The 27,878-nt window shown below is 46.3% G+C and overlaps 1 protein-coding gene across 2 annotated transcripts in view; it reads left to right on the top strand.

Annotated features, from left to right (window-relative positions):
- LOC138740870 (anamorsin-like) overlaps positions 1 to 27,878 on the top strand; it is a 70,390-nt gene that overhangs the window by 35,342 nt on the left and 7,170 nt on the right. For both annotated transcript variants that reach the window (XM_069894119.1, XM_069894129.1), the window contains exons 4-7: positions 11,939 to 12,015; positions 12,944 to 13,115; positions 19,719 to 19,792; positions 26,060 to 26,178. In XM_069894119.1, coding sequence (XP_069750220.1) covers positions 11,939 to 12,015; positions 12,944 to 13,115; positions 19,719 to 19,792; positions 26,060 to 26,178 — 442 coding nt within the window. The remainder of the gene's footprint in view (positions 1 to 11,938; positions 12,016 to 12,943; positions 13,116 to 19,718; positions 19,793 to 26,059; positions 26,179 to 27,878) is intronic.

Below are 27,878 nucleotides of genomic sequence, written 5' to 3'. Positions count from 1 at the left end.
AAAGGATGATTAATTAGATAACCAAGGGTTAACACATATAAATGCTTATATTGATGACTTAGTCACAAAAAGTGACACATGGGAAGAACATCTCAGGGAAATTTTGGTGAGGTTGCTCTTCCTTTAACCAACCTTTTGAAGAAAGGGGAGAAATTTGTGGGGACTAAAGTTTGTCAAACAGCTTTGGAAAATTTAAAGGAGATGCCATGTCATTGCCCTGAGTTAAAATCTCCTGATTTTGACAGACCATTTTCTTTAGCAATGGATGCCAATGATGTAGCAGCAGGTGCAGTTTTATTACAAAAATATAATGAAATTCACCATCCAGTTGCCTATTTTTCAAAAAAATTTAATATTCATCAAAGGAACTATTCCACTATTGAGAAAGAACTGTTGTCTATATTATTTGCTCTGCAGAATTTTGATGTATATCTTGGTACCTCTCATGAACCAATTGTGATATTTACTGACCACAATCCTCTGGTGTTTTTGAATAAAATAAAGAATAAAAACAGAAGATTGTTAAATTGGAGTTTAATATTAGAAGAATATAATCTTCAAATTAACATCAGAGGTACAAATAATGTGATAGATGTTTGTCAAGATGTTAAAATTGATCAGATATAGAAATACTCTCAACATTGGGTTACTTTATAACTTTATTATAATATTGTGTATTGTTATCTCTTTAGACATTTTAAAGACACATTAGTTTTCACTGAATTTTAACTCAAGTTAAAATTCCTTTAAAGGGGTAAGTGAGACAGAGTATATTGATATGTTTTTGGGAGATAAATTGGGAAAGGTTTGTTAGAGTCGGTCACATACAAACACTTTAAAATAGATCTTATTTGAAATACTGGAGCTCTGCTAATGCTAGACATATCAGCCCCACAGCCTTTGCAAGTGCTTTAGAGAATCCTCAAGAGACTTCACTAATGGAATGTTGTTTACAGAAAGGCCATTTGGAAGACAGGTTGTGAGTCGTTAATTCAGCCTGGTCAAAGCCCTTGTGAGTCAAGCAAGAGGAGAGGACTGGCTGTCTAATGTTTCACTTGGAGTAAGAGAAACAAAAAGGAACCCTGTGGTGTCCTGAAAGAAAGAGGTTATCATCTAGAGAACCCCAAAGGGGCCAAGTTTTGTCAGCAAGACATTGGAGTGGCTGTTTAAAAAGGAATCCGTTGTGGATGTCCTGGAATAACAAATTTCTCTCTCTAAACTGACAAGAACCTTCCTGAACAGTAACCATTTACCTTTCAAGCACCAAAGCCTGGTGAACTTTATAAATGTTAAATTCAGTGCACAGTATAAGAATTGCCTGAAACCAGTGAACTTGGAGAAATAAGAAGTGAGATTGGTCTGTGAATCAAAGAACTTTTCTGAACTTACGCACACATTACGTACATGTGCACTTAGAATTAGAAGGGGGTTAAGTTAGGTTAGTTAAGTCAAAAGGGATAAGTTAAAGTGTGATCTGTTTTCATGTTTAAAGATAATTAAAAGCCACTTTTGTTTAAGTAACCATTTGTCTTGGTGACTGTGATAGTACAGATCTATCACCAATGTACATAGTGTATATAGTTACTGTATCTAGACTGTGCTTACAGCGATTGGCTGAGAGCTAAGCCACACCTATTGTTTGGGCCTTAAAGGGTTGTGTCCCTAGCCAGGTCGGATCATTCCGGACTGGTCGGCCACCTGTGAAGAGCTCCGGTCTTTTGCTAATAAAAGCCTTGGTTTGGATCAACAAGTCTTTGGTTCTTTCGACGAGCTCTACAATTTTATTAGCAAAAGGAATTTTTTTTGAAAGGGATGGAGCGTTTAACTCGGCCAGAAAAACTTGATATCGACCCACAGTCAGCTACAGCCTTCAAAGCCTTTAACTTCTGGCTGCTGAACTTTGAAAACTTCCTGAGATTCATTCAGGTAGAGGAGGATAACCTGCGTCTAACAGCATTGCTGTCTATGGTGTCCTTGAGAGTCTACGAGAACATCCAGGATGAGACCACTTACACCGCAGCCATAAAGGTACTGAAAGGACTGTATGATCAACCGGTGAACAGAGTTCATGCCCGGCTCATGCTTGCGTCGAGGAAACAACAGCCCGGTGAGTCCAGCAGGGCATATTTACAAGTACTAAAGGCATTGGGCAAGGACTGTAACTGTGTGGACAAAACTGCTGCCGAGATCACTAGCGACCTCGTCCGGGATGCCTATGTGGCTGGGCTCCGATCGAACGAAGTGAGGCTGCGTTTGCTCGAACAAGGGGTAGAAAAACTAGAGGACGTGGCCCGGATTGCAATCACAATGGAGGATGCAGCCTTAAAGTCCACCGAGCTCTCTAGGGACTGGACCCCTCGTTCTGATGTGAGTAAAGTGCCCTTCTACCCTACCCCTGACGGCCTGTCGGCTGCTGCTACCCTGCCCCGTGCGAACCCGAAATGTTATTTCTGCGGGAGGAACAAGCACAGCAGATCCCAGTGCCCAGCAAGAAAAGCCAGGTGCCAGAAGTGCCTTAAAAACGGCCACTTTGCTGCAGTCTGTAGGTCTAAAATGGCCGCCGGCAAACACAGTGCCTCGTGTGAAGCCCAATCGCCGCTATCCCATTCAAACACTTCTTCCCCAGAGCTCTCGTCCAATGAGAGCGAGGGCTCCCCTGCACGGCAACGCCTGACGTCACGGAGACGCCGAACCCGGAAGGGGCAACCCACCGTCGCAACCATGGTGATGGCCTGCCTCTCGCCCGCCGCTGCTGCCGCCGCCACAGTCACCCCCGGGGCCGACGCTACCGACGCTACCGCCGCTGCTGCCGCCGCCACGGACACCCCCGGGGCCGACGCTACCGCCGCTGCTGCCGCCGCCACGGACACCCCCGGGGCCGACGCTACCGCCGCTGCTGCCGCCGCCACGGACACCCCCGGGGCCGACGCTACCGCTGCTGCCGCCGCCGCCACAGACACCCCCGGGGCCGACGCTACCGCCGCTGCTGCCGCCGCCACGGACACCTCCGGGGCCGACGCTACAGCCGCTGCTGCCGCCGCCACAGACACCCCCGGGGCCGACGCTACCGCCGCTGCTGCTGCCGCCACAGACACCCCCGGGGCCGACGCTACCGCCGCCGCAGCCACCCCCGCGGCCAACCAGGTGCTCACCCTAGCGTCCATCGCTGACGACCGCCAGGGCCCGACCACCGATCACGAGCAACTACAAACCCCACTACTTACCATTCACCCGCCACAACAGCACTTCCGGGAGGTTCTCCAACCTGCTCCTCGAGCGTTGACTACGTCATCCCGTTGCGTGACGTCATCCCGTTGCGTGACGTCATCGCGCAAAACTCGCCTGTCAACTGCTTCAATAACATTAAACCAGCAATGCTCTCATCCCCTCACCAGAGCAATGGAACTGATTAAAGTGCATGGACACTACACCAATTGCTTATTTGACTCTGGGTCAACTGACAGTTTTATCCAGCCAGATCTGGCCCTCCGTTGGGGACTTGACATTATCCCCACTACCCAGAGGATCTCATTAGCGACGAGGTCGCACTCGACTGGGATAAAGGGGTATTGCATCGCCACGCTGGAAGTACAGGGCGTGACGGTCACCCACTTTAAATTATTCGTCCTTCCCCAATTGTGCGCCCCAGTGTTGCTGGGATTAGACTTCCAGTGTCAGTTCCAAACGGTGTCCCTACACTTTGGGGGACCCCACGCCCCCCTCTCGGTCTGCCATCGCCATCGCCCCACTCCCGAAGCACCCGAGCAACCCGCCCCCGTGCCCCGGGGCCAATCCTGCGGCCTTTCCACACTCCGGATTGCCCCGCCAGCACTCTTCGCAAACCTCACCCCTGGCTGGAAGCCTGTGGCCACCAAAAGTCGGCAATATAGTTACGAAAACAGGCAATTCATTAGGAGTGAGGTGCGTAGATTGCTGGATGAGGGCATCATCGAACCCAGTTCAAGCCCCTGGAGAGCCCAGGTGGTGGTTGTCAAGAATGGGGAAAAACTACGGATGGTGGTCGACTACAGCCAGACCATTAACCGCTTCACACTCCTGGATGCGTACCCCCTGCCACGCATCACAGATGTGGTGAACCAGATCGCCCAGTACCGCATTTTCTCCACTATTGACCTACGTTCGGCCTACCACCAGCTCCCGATCCGCTGCGAGGACCGACCATTCACGGCCTTTGAAGCGAATGGGCGGCTATATCAATTTCTCAGGGTACCATTCGGGGTCACAAATGGTGTCGCGGTCTTCCAGCGGGAAATGGACAGGATGGTGGACCAGAACGGGCTAACCGCTACCTTCCCGTATCTGGACAATATCACCATCTGCGGCCACGACATGCAGGACCATGACGCCAACCTAGACAAATTTCTTCAAACTGCCCGTCAGCTAAACCTGACTTACAATTTGGACAAGTGTGTTTTCCGGACCACACGACTCGCTATTCTAGGTTGTGTGGTGGAAAACGGGATAGTCATGCCAGATCCTGACCGCATGCGTCCCTTAATGGACTTACCCCCCCCACATACCCAGAAAGCTCTCAAACGCTGCCTGGGCCTTTTCTCTTATTACGCACAATGGGTTCCAAACTACGCCGACAAGGCACGTCCTCTTATCAAGACCACCTCTTTTCCCCTCTCGACCGAAGCCACAGCGGCTTTCGATCGAATCAAATCTGACATCGCTGCTGCGACGCTGCACGCGATCGATGAGTCTGTCCCGTTTCAAGTCGAGAGCGATGCATCCGACTTCGCCCTGGCAGCCACCTTGAACCAGGCCGGTCGGCCTGTAGCCTTCTTCTCCAGAACCCTCCAGGGTCCGGAGAGTAGACACTCCTCGATCGAGAAGGAGGCCCAGGCCATAGTTGAAGCGGTACGTCGTTGGAGACATTACCTCGCTGGGAGGCGCTTTACACTGTTGACTGATCAACGCGCGGTCTCCTTCATGTTCAGCAACACCCAGCGTGGTAAGATAAAAAACGACAAAATCGCCAGATGGAGAATCGAACTCTCCACCTTTAACTATGACATCCTGTACCGGCCTGGTAAGCTCAACGACCCGCCTGACGCGCTCTCCAGGGGGACGTGCGCCAGCATACAGATGGACAGACTACGGAAACTCCATGAGGCGCTCTGTCATCCAGGGGTCACTAGGTTTGCTCACTTTGTCAAGGCGCGCAACTTACCCTACACAATTGAGGAGATCCGCTCCATGACCCGAGCCTGTTCGGTGTGCGCCGAATGCAAGCCCCACTTCTTCCGTCCGGATAACTCCCACGTCATCAAAGCCACCCGCCCCTTCGAGCGTCTTAGCGTAGACTTTAAGGGACCCCTACCGTCGACCAACCGTAATACCTACATCCTTACGGCCATCGACGAATACTCCCGCTTCCCATTCGCTGTGGCCTGCCCAGACACCACTGCCACCTCAGTGATACAGGCCCTTCACAGTATTTTCACCATCTTCGGGTACCCCAATTCCATCCACAGTGATAGGGGGTCCTCATTCATGAGTTCAGAGCTGCAACAGTACCTTCTGGAGTGTGGCATTGCTTCAAGCAGGACCACGAGCTATAACCCACGCGGTAATGGCCAGGTCGAGAGGGAGAATGCCACCATATGGAGAGCGGTTACACTGGCTCTCCGGTCTAAAGGTCTCCCCACCTCTCACTGGCAGGAGGTTCTCACTAGTGCCTTACACTCCATCCGCTCCCTCCTATGTACTGCAACAAATGCCACCCCCCACGAAAGGATGTTCCTTTTCCCGAGGAAATCCGAATCGGGAACCACTGTACCGGCATGGCTCACCGTCCCTGGCCCCGTCCTTTTGCGACGCCACGTCCGGCACTCAAAGAATGACCCCTTGGTCGACCGAGTGACTCTACTCCACGCGAACCCACATTACGCATACGTGGAGTTCCCAGACGGGCGGGAGGACACTGTTTCGGTGCGGGACCTAGCTCAGGACGCGGTAGACCCAGCAAACCCCCCAACTCCTTATGCTCCAGGCCCCGTGCCGCAACAGAAGGACCAACAGCACCCCAATGACTCGGGCCACCCTGCCGACAAAACGACTGGGGAATTAAGCGACGGAGCAGTCGCACCCGATGAGCCCGCTGGTGACACCACTCCAGCGACCCCAATCCCGGCACCACGGCGGTCACGCCGGATGGTCAGACCCCCTGACCGCTACAGTCCTTGACCTACCCCTTTTCATTCTCTCCCTCGTTTTTGTTTTTTTTTTTCCCCGGGTCAATTCTCCAAGAAGGGGTGAATGTGATAGTACAGATCTATCACCAATGTACATAGTGTATATAGTTACTGTATCTAGACTGTGCTTACAGCGATTGGCTGAGAGCTAAGCCACACCTATTGTTTGGGCCTTAAAGGGTTGTGTCCCTAGCCAGGTCGGATCATTCCGGACTGGTCGGCCACCTGTGAAGAGCTCCGGTCTTTTGCTAATAAAAGCCTTGGTTTGGATCAACAAGTCTTTGGTTCTTTCGACGAGCTCTACAGTGACTATCTATTGCTGCTGGTTTTATGGGTCCTCTGGGCTCGTAACATAAGGAATAAACACAACACATCCGTTAAGATGTGGCAACCTTACTTGAATATATATTGGCACACAAATTCATTAGCGTCCCCCCCCCCAAAATAGAGGTACTGTAACAATCCTTCCCAGCAGGGAAATGAATGTGATTAAGTGGGACGTGGCACAGGCCATGTTTTTTCCATTTCATTTTATATTATAATTTTATAATTTATATGGTTTGAATTATATGGGTCTATGAAAATTAAAATATTAAAAAAGATGTTGGCTGTCTTTCTGAATCAATATCCCATAGAGAGGCCTTCTATTAAGGGGAGGGTGGAACCTGCGTTGGACTTGGCTATGTTTGCTACCTTCTGCATTCTTGCATTTTTAATTTATTTTGAATTAGATATAGAGTAGGCCCTCCAGCCCATAAGTCAAATTACACCCAGTTAACCAACAGCCCCATGTAAAGGTTAAAACCTTGTGTTTTTTGATTCTTGGTTTATGTTGTGCCTGTCCCTTTAAGAGAACTATTGTTTGTGGTGTTAACATAGTCACTATGATGTAATATGTCATAATATCCGCCCAGGCCAACATCTTGCTCTCTATTCTACAATATGTAAAGGAAGCGTGATCACAAGAAATTTTTCTTTAAACTTTGTATCTCCATATATCTTTGTTATGACAGCTTTTCAGTAACTAGAGTCGAAAGGACTATCTTAACAATAAATGATTTGTTATTCATCGTTATGAAAGTCTTGTGAATCTATGCAAAATGTTTATCTGTTCTATCAACGAATTAAAACTGCATAAAGTAATAGAATTAAAGAGATCTAAATTTGGGATATCGCCACTCATGCTTTCGAAGATGATACTTTGAAATTAGGATAAATTAGAATAAGGGAAGTATCGTCTACACCCCATATGTTTTGAAGGGTGGGGGGAAACCAGAGAACCCGGGGTAAACCTACACAGACATATGGAGAAAACACAATCGCAGACAGCATTGGATTTGAACTTGGGTCGCTTGTGCTGTAGTTAATAGCGCCTTTGGAAGACTACACAAAAGAGTCTGGAAAAACAACCAACTGAAAAACCTCACAAAGATAAGCGTATACAGAGCCGTTGTCATACCCACACTCCTGTTCGGCTCCGAATCATGGGTCCTCTACCGGCACCACCTACGGCTCCTAGAACGCTTCCACCAGCGTTGTCTCCGCTCCATCCTCAACATCCATTGGAGCGCTTACATCCCTAACGTCGAAGTACTCGAGATGGCAGAGGTCGACAGCATCGAGTCCATGCTGCTGAAGATCCAGCTGCGCTGGATGGGTCACGTCTCCAGAATGGAGGACCATCGCCTTCCCAAGATCGTGTTATATGGCGAGCTCTCCACTGGCCTCCGTGACAGAGGTGCACCAAAGAAAAGGTACAAGGACTGCCTAAAGAAATCTCTTGGTGCCTGCCACATTGACCACCGCCAGTGGGCTGATAAAGCCTCAAACTGTGCATCTTGGCGCCTCACAGTTTGGCGGGCAGCAACCTCCTTTGAAGAAGACCGCAGAGCCCACCTCACTGACAAAAGGCAAAGGAGGAAAAACCCAACACCCAACCCCAACCAACCAATTTTCCCCTGCAACCGCTGCAATCGTGTCTGCCTGTCCCGCATCGGACTTGTCAGCCACAAACGAGCCTGCAGCTGACGTGGACTTTTTTACCCCCCCCCCCATAAATCTTCGTCCGCGAAGCCAAGCCAAAGAAGAACTACACTAACTGAGCCATCCTGGCCACTTAAATTCTCAAACCAAGCAGTAATGTAACCAGTCAATATACTTTCCACAGAAAACCTCCAGTGTTGGGATTTCATGTTCAAGTTTATTTATCATCCAATTGCACAAGTACAACCTGACAAAACTTTGGTGAGGTCAACAAAGGTGATGCAGAGTCCTTTGTTTTGTTCTCTGCACTTTTCTTGGAGCTGTCTGAGAGCAAAGACCATGTCAGTAGTTCCTCTGTTTGCGCAAAAGCCACACTGTGATTCTGGGAGGACATTTTCGGCGACACTAGGTATTAGTCTATTAAGGAGAATCCTAGCGAAAATTTTGCCTGCAATGGAGAGCAGCATGATTCCCCTGTAGTTTGAGCAGTCTGATTTCTCGCCTTTGTTTTTGTACAGGGTGATGATGTCATCACGAAAGTCCTGAGGCAGCTTTCCTTGGTCCCAGCAGAGCATGAAAAACTCATGCATTTTGGCATGCAGAGTTTTGCCGCCAGCCTTCCAGACCTCTGGGGGGGATTCCATCCATACCTGCTGCTTTGCCATTTTTCAATTGTTCAATTGCCTTATATGTCTCTTCCCAGGTAAGGACCTCATCCAGCTCTAGACTCAAGGGCTGTTGAGGAAGCTGGAGCAGGGTGGATTCTTTGACTGAGCAGTTGACACTGAAAAGAGATTGGAAGTGTTCTGACCATCGATTGTGGATGGAGATCTTGTCGCTGAGGAGGACTTTGCCGTCTGAGCTGCGCAGAGGGCTTTGGACGGGGTGAGGGGCCATACACAGCCTTTAATGTCTCATAAAAATGACATCGTGAGCAGGAAAGGGCTTTGGCAAATACTAGAGCGCCTCTGATGCCCCCCCAAGTTCCTCAACATGGTTATCCAACTGCATGAAAACCAACAAGGTTGGGTCAGATACAGCAATGAGCTCTCCGAACCCTTCTCCATTGACAACAGCGTGAAGCAAGGCTGCATCCTCGCACCAACCCTCTTTACTATCTTCTTCAGCATGATGCTGAAACAAGCCATGAAAGACCTCAACAATGAAGACGCTGTTTACATCCCGTACCGCACGAATGGCAGTCTCTTTTGCGGAAACTGCCAAAATGTTTGGCCTGGAAGTCAGCCTGAAGAAAACGGAGGTCCTCCATCAGCCAGCTCCCCACCATGACTACCAGCCCCCCCACATCTCCATCGGGCACACAGAACTCAAAACGGTCAACCAGTTTACCGAGATAGACAACAGACTCGCTAAGGCAAATAACGCCTTTGGAAGACTACACAAAAGAGTCTGGAAAACAACCACCTGAAGAAACACACAAAGATCTACCGGCATCATCTACGGCTCCTAGAACGCTTCCATCAGCGCTGTCTCCACTCCATCCTCAACATTCATTGGAGTGACTTCATCACCAATATCGAAGTACTCGAGCTGTCAGAGTCCGCAAGTGTCGAATCCACGCTGCTGAAGACCCAACTGTGCTAGGTGGGTCACGTCTCCAGAATGGAGGACCATCGCCTTCCCAAGATCGTGTTATATGGCGAGCTGGCCACCGAGACAGAGGTGCACCAAATAAGAGGTACAAGGATTGCTTAAAGAAATCTCTTGGTGCCTGCCGCATTAACTACCGCCAGTGGGCTGATATCGTCTCCAACCGTGCATCTTGGCGCCTCACAGTTCGGTGGGCAGCAACCTCCTTTGAAGAAGACCGCAGAGCTCACCTCACTGACAAAAGACAAAGGAGGAAAAACCCAACACCCAACCCCAACCAACCAATTTTCCCTTGCAACCACTGCAACCGTGACTGCCAGTCCTGCATCGGACTTGTCAGTCACCAACGAGCCTGCAGCAGGCGTGGACATACCCCTCCATAAATCTTCGTCCGCGAAGCCAAGCCAAAGATAGAAGAACCTGACAAAACAGTGTTCACTGGCCCTGGGTAAAAACATGCAAACACACAATCAGACATAACACACTTACAGACATATGCAGGACAAATATACAGGTATACAAATAAATAAATAGTTTCATAGATATGACAGTCTCGGAGGGTTAATGTGAACGGGTCATTAAATTGTTCAACATTCTCATTGACCATTAGAAGATGTTGTTCCTCAGCCTAGTGGTTGCTGACGCTGATATTCCTGAATCTCTGTTCTGACAGAAGTAGCAGAAGGATGCTGAGGCAGGGTGGAAGGGGTTCTCAATGATTTTTTGTGCCCTCTTCAGACAACAATCCCAGTAGATCAGGTTGATGGGGAGGAGGGAGACCTTTTATTGATATGGCCATCAATGTGTTTGAGGTCATATTTCATCGTTCTATTAGAGACTGAGGGTCTGACCACTCTGGAGTAGAGAAATGCTTTGAACATTTGCCCAGGCTCCCATCCCTGATGATGTTGGAGCTCAGTCCATTTGTCCTCTTTCCCACCTTCCATGTTCAAGGTAATGCTAGTAGGCATTGCAGGAGGAGCACCAGAGCAGTGAGTAGAAATGCTTGCTGGCAATTGGGTTTCCAACACTGGTCCTATTCTTGGGCATTCTCACTGCTTTCACAGGCCTGAGATGATTCTCTCACCAGGTCCTTCAAATATCTCTTACAAGCCCAGAGGGCCCCAAAACCCAGCAGCAATAGATATTCACCAAGACAAATGGTTACTTTAAAAAAAATTGCTTTTAATTATCTTTAAACATTAAAATAGATTCAAACTTCAACTTATCACTATTGACTTACTAAACCTAACTTAACCCCCTTCTAATTCTAATCACATGTGTATGTAATGTGTGTGTCAGTTGAGAAAAGTTCTTTGGTTCACAATCCAATCTCACTTCTCATTCCTCCAAGTTCACTGGTTGCAGGCAATTCTTATACCGTGCACAGAATTTAACATTTATAAAGTTCACCAGGCTTTGGTGCTTGAAAGGTAAATGGTTACCACTGAGGAAAGTTCTTGTCAGTTTTCAGAGTCTTGTTGATGAAACTTGCCCTCTTCAGGGTTCTCAGATGATAACCTCTTTCTTTCAGGTCTCCACAGAGTGCTTTTTTGTTTCTCTCATTCCAAGTGAAGCATTAGACAGCCAGTCCTTGACTAGGCTGAATCAAACACTTACAACCCATCTTCCACATGGGGTTTTCCACAAGCTTGCCAGCTTGTCCTGTTCCAGTCCCAGCTGCTTTTACTGGCTATAAAACTGTAGAAGCGATATCTCTCTCTCTCTCTCTCTCTCTGAGAGAAAGCCTGTTTTACTCTTTCTGCTTGCAAAACCACATGACCCTCTTAGAGCAGCTGAAGATAATCTGCGGCTCCGACAAGCTCTTTCATCCATCTGTTGCCTTTTTGTAAACAACAATCCATTAGTGAAGTCTCTTGGGCACTCTCCAAAGCTCTTGCAAAGACTGTTGGCCTTGCAATGTCTAGCATGTCTAGCTCCAGTATTTTAAATAAGATCTGTTTTAAAGTGTTTGTATGTGACCTACTCTAACAAACCTTTCCCAATTTATCTCCCAAAAGCATATCTATATACCCTGTCACACATCAGCCCACAGGTTCGAGATGCATACTGTCATGGATTGTGCAGAAGACTGACCCTGTTCTCTTTTGTATCCTTGTTAGGTGATAATGGTGGATTAAAGACTGTTTCCCAGCTCATCTCCCTGCTGAAACTGGCTGGTTTTACAGAGATCTGTGAGGTATGGCACAACCCAGGCATTCACTCTCCCAGTGAATGGATTTGCACACTGGAAGCAGGCACAAATAGCATTGGGGAACAGTTCTGGCAGAAGGTGTTTCTTGGAAAAGTCCAGCTTTGTAATGGGGAGATGGGGAGGTGTGGAGGGAGCTGGAGAGGGGCAGGTGCAAGGGGAGATGGGCAGGTGCAGGGGGAGACCGGGGGGAGATAGATTGGTGGAGGGAGATGAAGGGGAGGTGGGAAGATGAGTTGGTGGGGTGGGAGGTGGAGGAGATTAGGAGATGAGGGGAAGGTGGGGAAGGTATGGGGAGGTGGAGGAAGATGATTTGGTGGGGCAGGAGATAGGGAGGTGGGGCTGGAGGTGGGGTGTGAGGTGGAGGGGAGATGGGGGAGATGAGGGGGAGGTGGGGAAGGTATGGGGAGGTGGGGGGAAGATGATTTGGTGGGGAGGGAGATGGGGAGGAGGGGCTGGAGATGGGGAGGTGGGGTGTGAGGTGGAGGGGAGATGGGGAGATGAGGGGGAGGTGGCGGGATGATGGGGAAGTGTAGAGAGGGAGGTGGAGAGGGTTTGGTGTCATCCAGGGAGCAGAGAGGGGAAGGTATTGGGGAGTTTTGGAGGGACCGAGGTAGAAGAGGCTGGTGGGAGAGAGGGGACGATGCCAGGGAGGGTGTGAGGGGATGGGGGAGAAGTGATGAGGCCGTCGGGTGAGTGGGAGATGCAGGGGCGAGCTGCATCCATGGACAATGAACTCTTTCCACCCCATGACCATGACCCAGGTGTTGCTTCTTGGTGCTCTGGTGCTCCTACTGCCTGAACCAGGGGAGCAGAGGATGTCCCTCTTCTGGGTTAATTCAATTGGCAATGCTTGTTTTGGCCCCACTTTTTACACTGGTAACCAGTGATTGTGCCACTGACTCTTCATCATCAGGTGGAACAGGAACATTTAAGTACTGACAAGCTGAGTTCCGTGATCCAGTCCATTGGTTTACCAGGGGCTAGTCTGCTGAGGTTGGGAGTAAAAGCCAAGAAACCAGACTTCGAAGTTGGGTCCTTTTCTCAACTTAAACTCTCCTTTGCCAAGAAATCACTCCCTCCATCAGGTCAGTGTGGTTCAAAGGGAAGGGTCATTTTGCAGGTAAATGATAAGTTTATGGCACATATATTGTATAATGTATAGATTTCCCCAAAATTCTTTGTATAGATTTCCCCAAAATTCTTTCTTACTGCAACCAAACTTGGTATAACAAAAATCCTCCAAAAACGATTGAAAAGCAACTGAAATATTTCACTTTAAATGAATTAAAAGATGGTAAATACAAAAAAAGGTAATAAATGTATTTTCATGCAAAAAAAAGAGTGAATGCAATAGTGCCCTTTTGTGGCGTCAGAACAGTCTTGCAGAGTTTCAAGTGTGGCTACTGTTACGACCCCAAAGGACCCCAAAACCCAGCAGCAATAGACATTCACCAAGACAAGTGGTTTTTAAAACAAAAGTTGTTTTTAATCAACTTTAAACATGAAAATAGAATCAAACTTTAACTTGTCTCTATACTTAACTAACCCAAATTAACCCCCTTCTAATTCTAAGCGCATGTGTATGTAATGTGGGCGTAAATTTAAGAAAAGTTCTTTGGTTCACAGTTCAATCTCACTTCTCCTTCTTCAAAGTTCTCTGGATGCAGGCAATTCTTATACTGTGCACAGAATTTAAAAAGTTCACCAGGCTTTGGTGCTTGAAAGGTCAATGTTTACCACTCAATGTTGGGTTTGCAGAGAGATTGTTGTTCCAGGATTTCCACAGCTGAGGTATCACCATTAGTCACCTCAATGTCTTGCTGATGAAACTTGGCCCATCAGGGTTCTCCACGTGATACCTCTTTCTTTCAGGCTATCACAGAGTTCCTTTCTGTTCCACTTATTCCAAGAGAAACATCAGACAGATAGCACTTCCAGCCATCCGCCACTCTGAAGCTTTCTGTTTCAACAAGCTTCCTGGTTTGCACTCTTCAGCTCCTTTCAGTGTCACACTCACTGGCTGAGAGAGCTTGTTGAATTTCTTTTCTTCCTCTCTCTCCAACTGCCAGAAAGCCATGTGACTCTCTCACTTGCAAAAACCCCCACCTTCTTCAGCAAACCACAGGAGTTATCCTTCTGCTCCTATCTGTTGTCTTAGATAAACAAAACCCAGGAATTGCCTTTCTGCAAGCACATTGTAGGTACTTTTAAACAGCCTGTTTGTCTCCTCCAAACAATGATCTATTCATTTCATGATGTCATTTCAATTAGCACCTACTTGTGGAATGTGCATAGCATTCATCATACATCCTGCAATGTTACTGAATATGAGTTCTTCAATATTTCAAATAAGATCTGTTTTAAAATGTGTGTATGTATGTATGTAACCCACTAATCTCACCAAATTCCTCCCAATATTTATCCATTACACTACATTGACTGATATGCATGAACTCGGCTTGTTCATGCACAGTATCAGTCAGATGCCACACTTGAAACACAGACAGGACTGGTACGATACAGGTTTGATCCCAAATGCAGCTCTCAGTAAACAAGGTGTCTGTTCTACACTGTTCTTTGTGGGTTACCCTGGAACACATTTCTCAGTCCCCACCACTTCTCCCTGACTTCTCCAATTTCCATGAACCTCTCCTTGCATCTCTCTTTCTCCTTCCCTCTGTCTTCTTTTCTCCAGCCCCCTTCCCTTCCCTTTTTCTCCTTTCTTCCAGCCCCCCTTCCCTTCCCTTTGTCTCATTTCTTCCTGCTTCGCACTCCTTCCCTTCCCTCTGTCTCCTCTCCTCCATTTTCCCACCCTTTCCCTCTATCTCCTCATCCAGCTTCCCACCCCTTCCTTGTCTCTTCTCCAGTTTCCCTTCCCTCCCCTCTCCTCTCCTCTACTTCCCCTTCCCTTCCCTCTCTCCTTTCCTCCACCTCCCCTCTGCCTCCTTTCCTCCACCTCACCCTTCCCTCTCCTCTGTCTCCTTTCTTCCAGTTCCCTTCCCTCTGCCTCCTTTCCTCCACCTCCCCTTCCCTCCCCTCTGCCTCCTTTCCTCCAGTTCACCTTCCCTCCCCTCTGCTTTCCTCCACCTCCCCTTCCCTCTGTCTCCTTTCCTCCACCTCCCCTTCCCTCTGACTCCTTTCCTCCACCTCCCCTTCCCTCTGTCTCCTTTCCTCCACCTCCCCTTCCCTCTGTCTCCTTTCCTCCACCTCCCCTTCCCTCTGCCTCCTTTCCTCCACCTCCCCTTCCCTCTGCCTCCTTTCCTCCACCTCCCCTTCCTTCCCCTCTACCTCCTTTCCACCACCTCCCCTTCCCTCCCCTCCGTCTCCTTTCCTCCTCCTCCCCTCTCTCTCCTTTCCTCCACCTCCCCTTCCCTCCCCTCTGCCTCCTTTCCTCCAGTTCACCTTCCCTCTGCCTCATTTCTTCCACCTCCCCTCCCCTCTCTCCTCTCCTCCACCTTCCTTTCCCTCCCCTCTGCCTCCTTTCCTCCATCTCCCCTTCCCTCTGCCTCCTCTCCTCCACCTCCCCTTCCCTCCCCTCTGCCTTCTTTCCTCCAGTTCACCTTCCCTCCCCTCTGTCTCCTTTCCTCCACCTCCCCTTCCCTTCCCTCTGTCCTTTCCTCCACATCCCCTTCCCTCTGTCTCCTTTCCTCCACCTCCCCTTCCCTCTGTCCTTTCCTCCACATCCCCTTCCCTCTGTCTCCTTTCCTCCACCTCCCCTCTGTCTCCTTTCCTCCAGTTCCCTCCCCCTCTCCTCTCCTCCACCTCCTCTTCCCTCCCCTCTCTCCTTTCCTCCACCTCCCTTTCCCTTCCCTTTGTCTCCTTTTCTCCACCTTTCTATATCACTTCTCAGTTTCTTTCTCTGCTATCCTCTACCTTGTATCCACATATGACCTCTAGCCTGTTGGGCTATGATCCACCCCCTTCCTCCCTCCTCTCCATCTCCCCTCTTTCCCTATCCCTTACCTCATCTTTTTTTTTTAGGAGCCTATCTGGATTTGCTTATAACTGAAAATCTCCCAGGCCTGAAACTTAGGTTGCACAGAATATAGAGCACTACAGCACAGTACAGGCCCTTCGTTCCTTGATGTTGTGCTGACCCATAACCCTCTGTTTTTCTTTCATCTATGTGACTAAGAGTCTCTTAAATGTCCCCAATGTTTCAACCTCCACCTTCATCCCCGTCAAGGCATTCCAGGCAGTCACAACTCTTTTTGTGTAAAATAAACTTACCCCTGATGTCTCCCTTAAACCTCCCTCCCTTCTCTTTGTACATCTGTCCTCTGGTATTTGCTGATCCTGCCACAGGAAACAGGTGCTGGCTGTCCACCCTTATCTATGCCACTCATAATCTTGTCGATCTCTATCAAGTCTCCTCTCATCCTTCTACACTCCAAAAAGAAAAGTCCCAGCTATGCTAACCTTGCCTATTAAGACTTGTTTCCCAATCCTGGCAACGTCCTTCGCATCCTCTCCATAGCTTCCACATCCTTCGTATGATGATGTGACTAGAACTGAACATAATACTCAAAATATTGCCTTACCAAAGAGAGTTGTAATGTGACTTCTCTACTCCTGAACTCAATCCCCCCATTAATGAATCCCAGCACAAGCTCCCTCAGTTCATCCACACTTTAAAGTGGCTGACCATTAACCCTGTACTCAGTCTTCTGGTTAATCCTTCCAAAATGTATCACCTCACACTTATCCGGTTTAAAATCCATCTGCCATTTTTTTGCCCAACTCTGCATCCTGTCTGTGTCCCCGTAACCTTCAACAACCTTCAGCTCCATCCACAACCCTTCCAACCTCCATGTCATCCACAAACGTACTGACCCATCCTCTCACCTTATCCAGGTCATTTTATAAAACTCACTAAGAACAGGAGTCCCAGAACTGATCCCTGCAGGACTCCACTAGTCACCAGCCTCCAGGCAGAATACTTCCACCACTACTCTCTGATTTCTTCCTACACAGCCATTTTTGTTTACCTTTTACTTCCTATGGATGCTGCATGACTCACTGGGATTTTTCAGCACATTTATGCATTGCTCTTGAGTCGAGTTTTTGATTTGTAGCCATCAGTAGTAGTGGTGGCAAAAGATCCAATTACAATTCTGATGCCAGACTGATCCTCAGCTTGTGCAGCAGTCGACCTGACCCCAGTGCCAGTGGGATCTGTCAGTGTCAATGTGGTTTACTCCTTCCCACCCATATAATGAAGTCAGTGACCATGCATGCTTAATTGTAACTGTAACTGAGAAAAGGTGGGAGCTTGTATCTGTGTCATTGAATCAGAGTCCCTGCCTATTCCCCTTCAGTTGCTATCTTATTGATTCAGGCATCAGTCTCCTTGCCAGTAGATCCAGTCTGTGGCATATGGAAAAAGACAGTGAGCTTGCACAAGTATTGGCACAGAACCAATGTCAGGTCAAAGAACTAAAGTAGCTGTGCAGAGCACTCTGCTTGTGGTTGATGTGGCCAAGGTTACAAGCCCAGAGGACCCCAAAACCCAGCAGCAACAGAAGTTCACCAAGACAAATTGTTACATAAAAGTTGCTTTTAATTATCTTTAAACATGAAAACAGGATCAAATTCTAACTTATTACTATTAACTTACTTAACCCCCTTCTAATTCTAAGTGCACATGTATGTAATATGTGTGTAAGTTTAGAAAAGTTCTTTGATTCACAGTCCAATCTCGCTTCTCATTCCTCCAAGTTCACACCTTTCAAGCACCAAAACCTGGTGAACTTTATAAATGTTAAATTCTGTGCACAGTATAAGAATTGCCTGCAACCAGTGAACTTGGAGGAATGAGAAGCGAGATTGGACTCAGGAAAGTTCTTGTTGGTTTTCAGAGAGAGATTTGTTGTTCACTGGACATAAACTGATTCCTTCTAATCAGCCACTCCAGTGTCTTTCCAAAGAAACTTGCCCCATCAGGGTTTTCCACGTGATAACCACTTTCTTTCAGGTCACCACAGAGTTCCTTTTTGTTTCCCTTATTTCAAGTGAAACATTAGGCAGCCAGTCCACTCCTCTTGTATGGACCACAAGGGCTTTGACCAGGCTGAACTTAAGAACTCACAACCTGTCTTCCAAAATGGGTTTTTCCACCAGCTTTCCAGCATCCTGTTCCAATCCCAGCTGCTGCTGCTGTGTAGAACTGTAGAACTGAATTCTCTGTCTCTCACTCCCAGAGAAAAACACATTTACAGTTCGAGTCCTATGCTGTTTGTAAGGACTTTGTACGTTCTCCATGTGTCTGAATGGGTTTTCTCCAGGGGATCCAGTTTCCTCCCACCCTTCAAAATGTTCCGGGGGTGTTTGACTCGCTCTGCTTGCAAAACCACATGACCCTCTTAGAACAGCAAATTGCACTCAGACAGCCTGTGGCTCAGGACCTAATCCTCTGAGTTCTTTCATCTGTTGCTTTTCAAAACAACAATCCATTAGTGAAGTCCCTATAGGCACTCTTCAAAGTTTTTACAAAGGCATTTGGAGCCAGGCCTATCTAGCTTGAGCAGGACTCCAGTCTTTTAAATGAGATCTGTTTTGAAGTGTTTGTATGTGACCTACACTTAAAAAAAACCTGCCACAATTTATCTCCTGTAAAACATATCTATATACAATATAAAATACAGCATAATCTGTCACACCAGAACATGCCTGTGTGGAACTTGGCCACAAGTTCACTCACTCCAATTCCAATGTGACACAATAGATACAGGGTAGGGGAGAGTGTACCTCTGAGGAATTAGCTGCATCATTAACTCTGGAATAAGCTACAACATTAACCTCAGGCAAGGGAGCATTTATTGGTTTGCTGATTGACTGCAGCCAACCATGTCAGCTGAGACTGTGGTCTGAAACTGCAGAACAAGAGACTGTCACAGTATATTCTGCAGTGTAAATGTACATTCGCAGGGGTCACTTATTATATCCAGTGTTTCCAATGTGGCTTCTCTATATTGGAGAGACTGGTCACAGACTGGGAAGTCAATATGCTGAGTACCTATGCTTTGTCCGCTGAAACAACAAGGATCATCCAGTGGCCAACCACTTCAATTCCACATCCCATTGCCACACGGACATGTTTGTCCATGGCCTCCTGCACTGCTAACGAAGGCTCCCATAAATTGGAGGAACAGCATCTGTCTGGACACTCTCCAACCAGACGGCTTAAACATAGACCTCCAATTTCTTTAAAATCAATCTCCCGAGTCTCTCTCTTTCCGGATCCTTCCAGCTCCTCATGCCCTTTCCTTCCCTCTCCTATCAGAGACTTACCCCTCCTCATCACCTCAGCCTTTTTCCTCGACCCTCTCACCTGTATCTACTTGTCACCTGTACTTCTCCCTCTGCCTCGTTCTCCCTCTCCTCTCCAATCACCTTTTATTCCAGTGCCTTCCTGAGTTTGCTCATAACTTTATGAAAGGCCCAGGCCCAATAAATTGGTTACCTTTCGCTTCCAATGGCTGCTGTGTAACCTGCAGAGTTGCTACAGCATGTTTGTGTTTTGAAATTATAAATTGAAATAACTCCATTCAACAAGAGGACACTTTGCAGAAAGCTGCCACAATTTGAAGATGACAAGTGGGAATATTCGCTGATCAATGGGTACACATCTGTATACATACTGTCAGGAGCTCAGACAGATGACAAACCAGTGGAATTTGGTGTTGCAGAAAACCCACAATTGGATCCCACTGCAGCAAAGGCTTGGATCTTGTCAGCGATGGATATGAATGATGAGGATGTGGTGAGTTTCCGCCATCCCTTCCGCCCCTCCCCACCACCCTTCCCTGCCGCCTCTCCCCTTCACCACTGCCTCTCCCTTTCCCTGCTGCCTCTCCCGGCCACCTCTTCCCACTGCTCTTCCCCACCAGTTCCCTCCCTCCCCATAAGGCAAGCAAAGTGTCACCATTAATATTGTCCAGCACCCTTTACTTTAAGACATGTTTGGCTTAATGGTTAGTTCAACTCCTTTACAGCACCAGTGATTGGAACTAGACTGGGGTTCAAGTCCTTTGCTGTCTGTAAGGACTTTGTACGTTCTCCATGTGTCTGCATGGGTTTTCTCCAGGGGATCCAGTTTCATCCCACCCTTCAAAATGTTCTGGGGGTGTAGGTTAATCGGATGTAAATTGGGCGGTATGGACATGTGGGCCAAAATGGCCTGTTACCGTAGTATATGTCCAAAATTTAAATTTAAGACCCAAATGCAAAAGAGGTTCCCTTCAGAGACACCAAGTGATGGTGGATTCACCTCCAGCGTTCCCTCAGCCTTTGCAATGGCACAGACCCCTATTCAATTCATTGGCAACCTGAGCTCCAGATCCAAACAACCAACACGATCAGGAAGCCTTTGGCACCTGAGGCCCTTGGGGAGCTGTTGTTTCCCTCAGCACCCTCAGGAATTTCCAAAGTTATCAATCATGTGTTGCCCTCACCTCTTTCTGCGGGACTTATCATAGCTGGGAGCTGCAGCTCATTGACATCACTGTCTCAGTGTCCAGGGATCTCGAGCATCTGCAAGGTTGAATTTGCAAAATTCAGGGATGCTTTTTTTTAAAATTTTTTTATTTTTCACACCATAAATCACATTAGCCATGATATACACTATTTCTTTTTCACACATATACAGTGACTTTTTCTCCCCCCCCTTTCCTCCCAAACCACCCCCCCACCCCCCCCCCTCATCCATTTTAGGTATACAATCTAGGTTGCATTAAGCCAGTCAGACGCTTTTAAGGGAAGTAGGTTTCCAAGGGGGAGGGAGAACAGGCACAGGGTATGTAACAAGATAACATTTTTAATTTGAAGATGCATCATTGTGATGGGCCCTTCTGGGCCACAAGCCTGCACCACACAAATACATCCATTTGACCAATTAAGCAACTAACTGTCCATCATTGGAATGTGGGAGGAGGCCAGAGCACCCAAGTCACATGGAGAACATACAAACTACTCAGAGATAGCAAAGGATTTGAACGCAGATGCTGCCACTGTAATAGTGTTGTTCTAGCCACTACACTGACCATGCTTTCTAATCAATAAGTAAAATGTAAGATTAACAAAACAAGGTCGAAGGTACAGCAATATAATCAATATCCAGCAAGTTTCCCATTTTTTTGTAATCTCTTGGATTGCTGCCGGTGCCAAGTGCTAGTGAGGGTAGAAATAGGAGGATGAGGAGGATAATTGTGTGGCTAAAGAGATGGTGCAGGGGGAAAGGGATAAGATTTCTGGATCATTGGGATCTCTTCTGGGGAAGGTTGGACCTGTACAAAAGGGACGGACTCCACTTGAACTGGAGGGGGACCAATGTGCTGGCAAGCAGATTTGCTAGAGCTGTGGGGGAAGGTTTAAACTAGCTTGGCAGGGGGGTGGGGAACAGAGTGTGAGAGCAGAGTCAAGGGAGCATGACCACCTAGATAAGAATAAAAACGATAAAAAAGGTAGGATGGAGATTAGGGTAGAAGGTAGAAAAGAGAATGTATGTGAGGGTCATTCTCTGAATTGCATATATTTTAATGCAAGAAGCATAGTGAACAAGGTAGACGAGCTTAGAGCATGGACAGATACTTGGGGTCATGATATTGTGGCAATCAGTGAGACCTGGCTACAAGAGGGGCAGGACTGGCAACTTAACGTTCCAGGATACATTTCTTTTAGATGTGATAGAGCAGGGGGTAAAAAAGGGGGAGGAGTTACTCTGCTTGTTAAGGAGGACATTACTGCCATGAGGTGGCAAGATGGTCTAGAGGGATCGACCAGTGAGGCTGTTTGGGTGGAATTGAGGGGTGAAGGAGACATGAGGGTGCTAATAGGGGTGTATTACAGACCACCAAATGGGCCAAGAAAACTAGAGGAACAAATGTGTAGAGAAATGGCGTATATGTGTGAGAATCATAAGGTAGTGATCATGGGAGATTTTAACTTCCCTCACATTGATTGGGATACCCATACAGTTAGAGGGCTGGATGGGCTAGAGTTTGTTAAATGTGTTCAAGATTGTTATCTGAATCAATTAGTAGAAGAACCGACTCGGGACAGTGTAATACTGGATCTCCTGTTAGGGAACGAGCTAGGTCAGGTATCAGACATTAATGTTGGAGATCCAATTGGGTCTAGTGATCATAATTCTGTTATTTTTAAGGTAGTTTTTGGGAGGAGCAAGGAGGGGCCTAAGTTGAGGTTCTGGATTGGAGAAGAGCAAATTTCGAAGGAATAAGAAGGGATTTGGGGAGTATTGAGTGGGACAGGATATTTTCAGGTGATGGTGTAAATGAGAAATGGAGGGTATTCAAAAAAGAAATTTTGAGGGTACAGAGTAGTTATGTCCCAGTGAGGATCAAAGAAAAGGCTGGAAGTCATAGGGAGGCTTGGTTTTCGAGGAATATTAGAAATTTGGTTAGGAGAAAAAGGGAGGTGTACAAGAAGTATAAAGAACAGGGAGCTGATAATTTGAAGGAGGAATACAAGGAGTGTAGAAGGAATCTTAAGAAAGAAATTAGAAAGGCCAAAAAAAGGCACAAAGAGGCTTTGGCAGACAGTAAAAATAAATCCAAAGGGTTTCTATAAGTACATTAAAAGTAAAAAATTAGTGAGGGATAAAATTGGACCCCTTGTAGATAGTGAGGGTAGGCTGAGTGAGAAGTCTAAGGAAATGGGGAAAATTTTGAATGATTTCTTTGCCTTGGTATTCACTAGAGAAAAAAAATATTGAACCAGTTGAGGTAAAGAAAAATAGTGGGGAGGTAATGAAGCATATAAGGATAACCGAGGAGGTAGTGATGGCTGTGTTGAAAAAGATAAAGGTGGATAAATCTCCGGGACCGGACAAAATATTCCCAAGGACACTCAGGGAGGCTAGTGGACGGATAGTGGGGCCATTAACAGAGATATTTAGGATGTCACTGGCCACGGGGGTAGTGCCAAAGGATTGGAGGGTGGCTGTTTAAGAAAGGGTAAACCTGGGAATTATAGACCCGTGAGTCTGACGTCTGTGGTGGGCAAGTTGATGGAAAGTGTTCTGAGGGATGGTATTTACAATTATTTGGAGGTACAGGGATTGCTAGGGAGTAATCAGCATGGTTTTGTCAGGGGTAGATCATGCTTGACAAACCTGATTGAGTTCTTCGAGGGGGTTACAAAAAAGGTTGATGAAGGGAAAGCTGTGGATGTTGTCTATTTAGACTTTAGCAAAGCTTTTGACAAAGTTCCCCACAGGAGGTTAGGAAAAAAGGTGGAGGCATTAGGTATAAATGAGGAGGTAGTGAAATGGATTCAGCAATGGTTGGATGGGAGGTGTTAGAGAGTAGTGGTAGAAAATTGTTTGTCCAATTGGAGGCCAGTGACTAGTGGAGTTCCTCAGGGATCGGTCCTGGGTCCACTATTGTTTGTTATATATATTAACGATCTGGAAGTAGGGGTGGAGAATTGGATAAGCAAGTTTACGGATGATACAAAGATTGGTGGTGTTGTGGACAGTGAGGAAGATTACTGTAGATTAAAAGGTGGTTTAGGAAGGCTGGAGGTGTGGGCTGAGAAATGGCTGATGGAATTTAATACAGATAAGTGTGAGGTGTTATATTTTGGAAAGGCAAATCTAAATAGGTCATATGCATTAAATGGTAGGCTATTGAGATCTGCAGAGCAACAAAAGGATTTAGGAGTTGTGGTAAATAGTACCCTCAAGGCTGATACTCAGGTAGATGGTGTGGTGAAGAAGGCATTTGGAACGTTGGCCTTCATAAATCGGAGTATTGAATTCAAGAGTAGGGAGGTTATGATGAAATTGTACAAGGCATTGATGAGGCCAAATTTGGAGTACTGTGTACAGTTTTGGTCACCAAATTATAGGAAAGATATAAACAAAATAGAGAGAGTGCAGAGAAGATTCATGAGAATGTTGACAGGATTTCAAGGTTTGAGTTACAGGGAAAGGTTGTGTAGACTGGGGCTTTTTTTCTCTGGAGCGTAGAAGATTGAGAGAGGACTTGATAGAGGTGTTTAAGATTTTAAAAGGGACAGACAGAGTAAATGTGGATAGGCTTTTTCAATTAAGAGTGGGGGAGATTCAAACTAGAGGGCATGGTTTAAGATTGAAGGAGGAAAATTATAAGGGGAACATGAGGGGAAATTTCTTTACGCAAAGGTTGGTGGGAATGTGGAATGAGCTTCCAACAGACGTGGTCGAGGCGGGATCATTGGTTACATTTAAGGAAAGACTAGATAGTTACATGGATAGGAGAGGACTGGAGGGGTATGGACTGGGTGCTGATCAGTGGGACTAGGAGGGTGGTGATTTTTTACGGCATGGACTAGTAGGGCCGAACTGGCCTGTTCTGTGCTGTAAGTCGGTATATGGTTATCAGGGACCTGGGTTTACAACAGCTGGCTTACATTGCCCTCCATAATGTTTGGGACAAAGACATGTTTTCCTTTATTAGCCCCTGTGCTCCACAGTTTTTAAATTTGAAATCAAACAATTCACAGGTGATAAAATGCACATTCCATATGTTATTCAAGGTTATTTGTATACATTTTGGTTTGGCCATGTAGACATTACTGTACTTTATATACATAGTCCTTTCTTCTAAGCTTTTGATCATCTTTGGAGTTTGTACTTGCAATTTTTCAACACAAGTTGTGCCAATAAAAGTCAAAGAACCCAGTATGAGGCTGAAAAACAAGAATAAAAAAGTAAGAGACATCGCCCAAACCTTAGAATTACCCAAATCAACTGTTTAGAGCATCATTAAGAAGGGCTGAGTACAATAATCGCAAAGGGCCAAGGAAGACCCCCACACTGCTGTGACAGAAGAATTCTCATCATAATGAAGAAAAGTCCCCAAACACCTGTTCGACAGATCAGAAATACTCTTCACAATGCAGGTGTACTGTTCGCAGAAGACTTCATGAACAGAAATACAGGGACTACACTGAAAGATGGAAACTGAAAGATGGAAACTAAATAAGCCACAGAAACGGGAGAGCCAGATTACAGATGGCCAAAAAGTATTTAAAAGAGCCTGCAGAGTTCTGGAAAAAAGTCTTGTGGTTAGATGAGTCTTAAGATTAACCTGTATCAGAGTGATGGCAAGAGCAAAGTGTGGAGGCATAAAGGAAGTGCCCAAGATCCAAAGCATTCCACCACATCTGTGAAACATGGTGGTGGGGGAGTTATGGCCTGGGCATGAATGGCTGCCACAGGTACTGGCGCACTTATCTTCATTGACGATGTAATTGCTGATGTGATTAATTAATTCTGAGGGGTATAGAAGCATCTGCTCAAATTTGAGCAAATGGCTTCAAACATTAGATGGCACTTAAACTATAGCAAATCAATGATCCCAAACAAACTGCTGAAGCAACAAAGGAGTTTTTAAAAGCTAAACACTGGAAAATTGTTGAATGGCCAATCATCTGATCAAAATTTAATTGAGGATGCCTTCCATATGTTGAAGAGAAACCTTAAGGGGAAAAGTCCCCGAAACAAGTAGGAGCTGAAGACGGCTATAGTAGAGGCCTGGGAGAGCATCACCAGAGAAAATGCTCAGCACTTGGTGATGTTTATGAATCACAGACCTCAAAGAGTCATTATATGCAAGGGATGTGCAACAAAGTTCGAAACATAACTTCAATATACATACCATTGCTTTGTCCCAAATGTTATGGTCCCCTGAAATGAGAGGACTTTGTATAAAAAAAAATGCTGTAATTTCTACACGGTCAAACCAAAATGTATTCAATTAACCTTGAATAAAATCTGAATGTGCACTTTCATCATGTGATTGTTTTATTACAACTATAAAATAAAGCACAGGGACAAATAAATGAAAAAAAGAGACTTTACCGTAAAATTAAGGAAAGAACTGTATGAATGCCTTTCAGAGTCCTTCTGTTTTTCCTTATGGAAGTCATTGTTGTGGCCTGCCCAACCTAGGACAGCAGAAATAGTTCAATTGCTGTTGAGTAACACGGAGTGATTTCTGTTATCCCCGTCTCTGTTCTTCCACAGGAGCTCATAGATTCTGATGAGTTGTTGGACGAGAACGATTTGAAGAAGCCTGACTCTGCCTCGTTCCATGCCATGAGCTGTGGAGATGGCAAGAAAAAGAAACGTGCCTGTAAAAACTGGTCAGTGTCCTGCTCACGCCCAGAACTGCCCCTAATGTCAACATCAGCATCCACTGCCTGCCTGATAGTCCTCTGCGTCTATGAAGTCAGTGAATCCGTCCTTTGACCTCACCACCATGGACACTACAACACAGAAACATGCTTTTCAGTTCAGACAATACCCCTCCATACCTCTCCCATCCACGAACCTATTCAAATTTTATGTCAAAATTGAACCTGCTTTCACCACTTCAGCTGACAGCTCGTTCCATACTCACCACTCTCTGTGTGAAGACATGTCCCTAATGTTCCCTTTAAATGTGAAAGTAATGGTCTGCCATGTAGACTAATGTAGATTAATCAATTTTAATTAATATTTCCATGTGCTTTGCTGCTTTGTGAAAGAATACAGAGCAGGTCATGGGCACTTTAAGAGAAGTGAGAGACCCCATGATGTGTGTTGTCAGGCAAACCTCAGTTTGCTTGTAAATCTCCGTTAGCCTTAAGCTCCTCAGATTAGATGAATCACAAGAAAAAAGATCAATGAAATGTACAAGCTAAATGTCAAGTTTATTGTTATCTGATTGCACAAGTACAACCCGACGAAACAGCGTTCTCTGCTCCACAGTGCAAAACATGCAGACACATAACCAGACATAACACATACAGACAACCAATACATATGCAGGACAAATTTTCATACTGGATATACAAATACTGGATATACAAATACAGGTATGTGCCACTTAACATCCGTTCGAGTAATGTCCGACCGCATATATGTCCGTGGTCCCATAATTATTCAATTACCACGAGCAAGTCCGCAGCAATTTAGAAAAAGCGATCGTTAGCTTTAGAAAATCATATACTGTATACCCTCTCTCCCCACAACCCTGTATCAGTCTTCATTGCCCCGCACTCTCCCCACGGCCCCATGTCATTTCCCACACTAATCTCAGAGCTCTGCTCACTGCCCAAAGCCCTGTGTTGGTACCCACAATAATTCCACTGCCCCGCTCTCTCTCCACAGCCCCGTGTCGGTCCCCACACTTGTCCCACTGCCCACTCTATCCCTACAGCCCTGCCCAGATTCCCATGTCAGTCCCCACACTAATCCCACTGCCCCACTCTCTGCCCACAGCCCCACGTTGGTCCCCACACTGATCCCTACTTACAAATAAAAGTTGTACAGGTAGACTACCATATCCCACATAGCTTTTCTAAGTATATAATATGGGATTCGCACAAACTTCCACATCGCATAACGCCCAATTTCACAGAACATATCGTGGACATTAAGCACTGCTTACCTATAAATATATTGCTTCGTGAATATGAGAATCTCAGGTGGTTAGTGCGAGCAGTTCTGTTCAATATTCTCACTCTCCATGCAAAATGTTTAGAGGAATGTGACTATTCGACGTAAATCAAGATGTTCTGTCTTGTATCTCGTATTAGTTATAATCTGGGTATGAATGAAATAATGTGCAAACAAGTGTGATAAATGTCCAGATGTTAGTTCCCTATCTTAGGTTAGTAAAAGAATTCACAGAAACAGGGGCTGTATTATCTCTTGGGTGCTGACTGAAAGAATTGTAAATGCCTGATCAAAGCTAATGGTTTCAGAACATTGATGCCAGAGTCAGGAAAAATAAGAGATACAGGCAGGGACCAGCTTGACCACTGAGATTAAGGACAAGAGAAGTCATAAAAAACTATAT

Source organism: Narcine bancroftii, chromosome 1 (genome assembly GCF_036971445.1).
Source record: "Narcine bancroftii isolate sNarBan1 chromosome 1, sNarBan1.hap1, whole genome shotgun sequence".
Lineage (NCBI taxonomy): Eukaryota > Metazoa > Chordata > Chondrichthyes > Torpediniformes > Narcinidae > Narcine > Narcine bancroftii.
The sequence above is the reverse complement of the archived record's forward strand: the minus strand, read 5'-3'. Positions and strand labels throughout refer to the sequence as shown.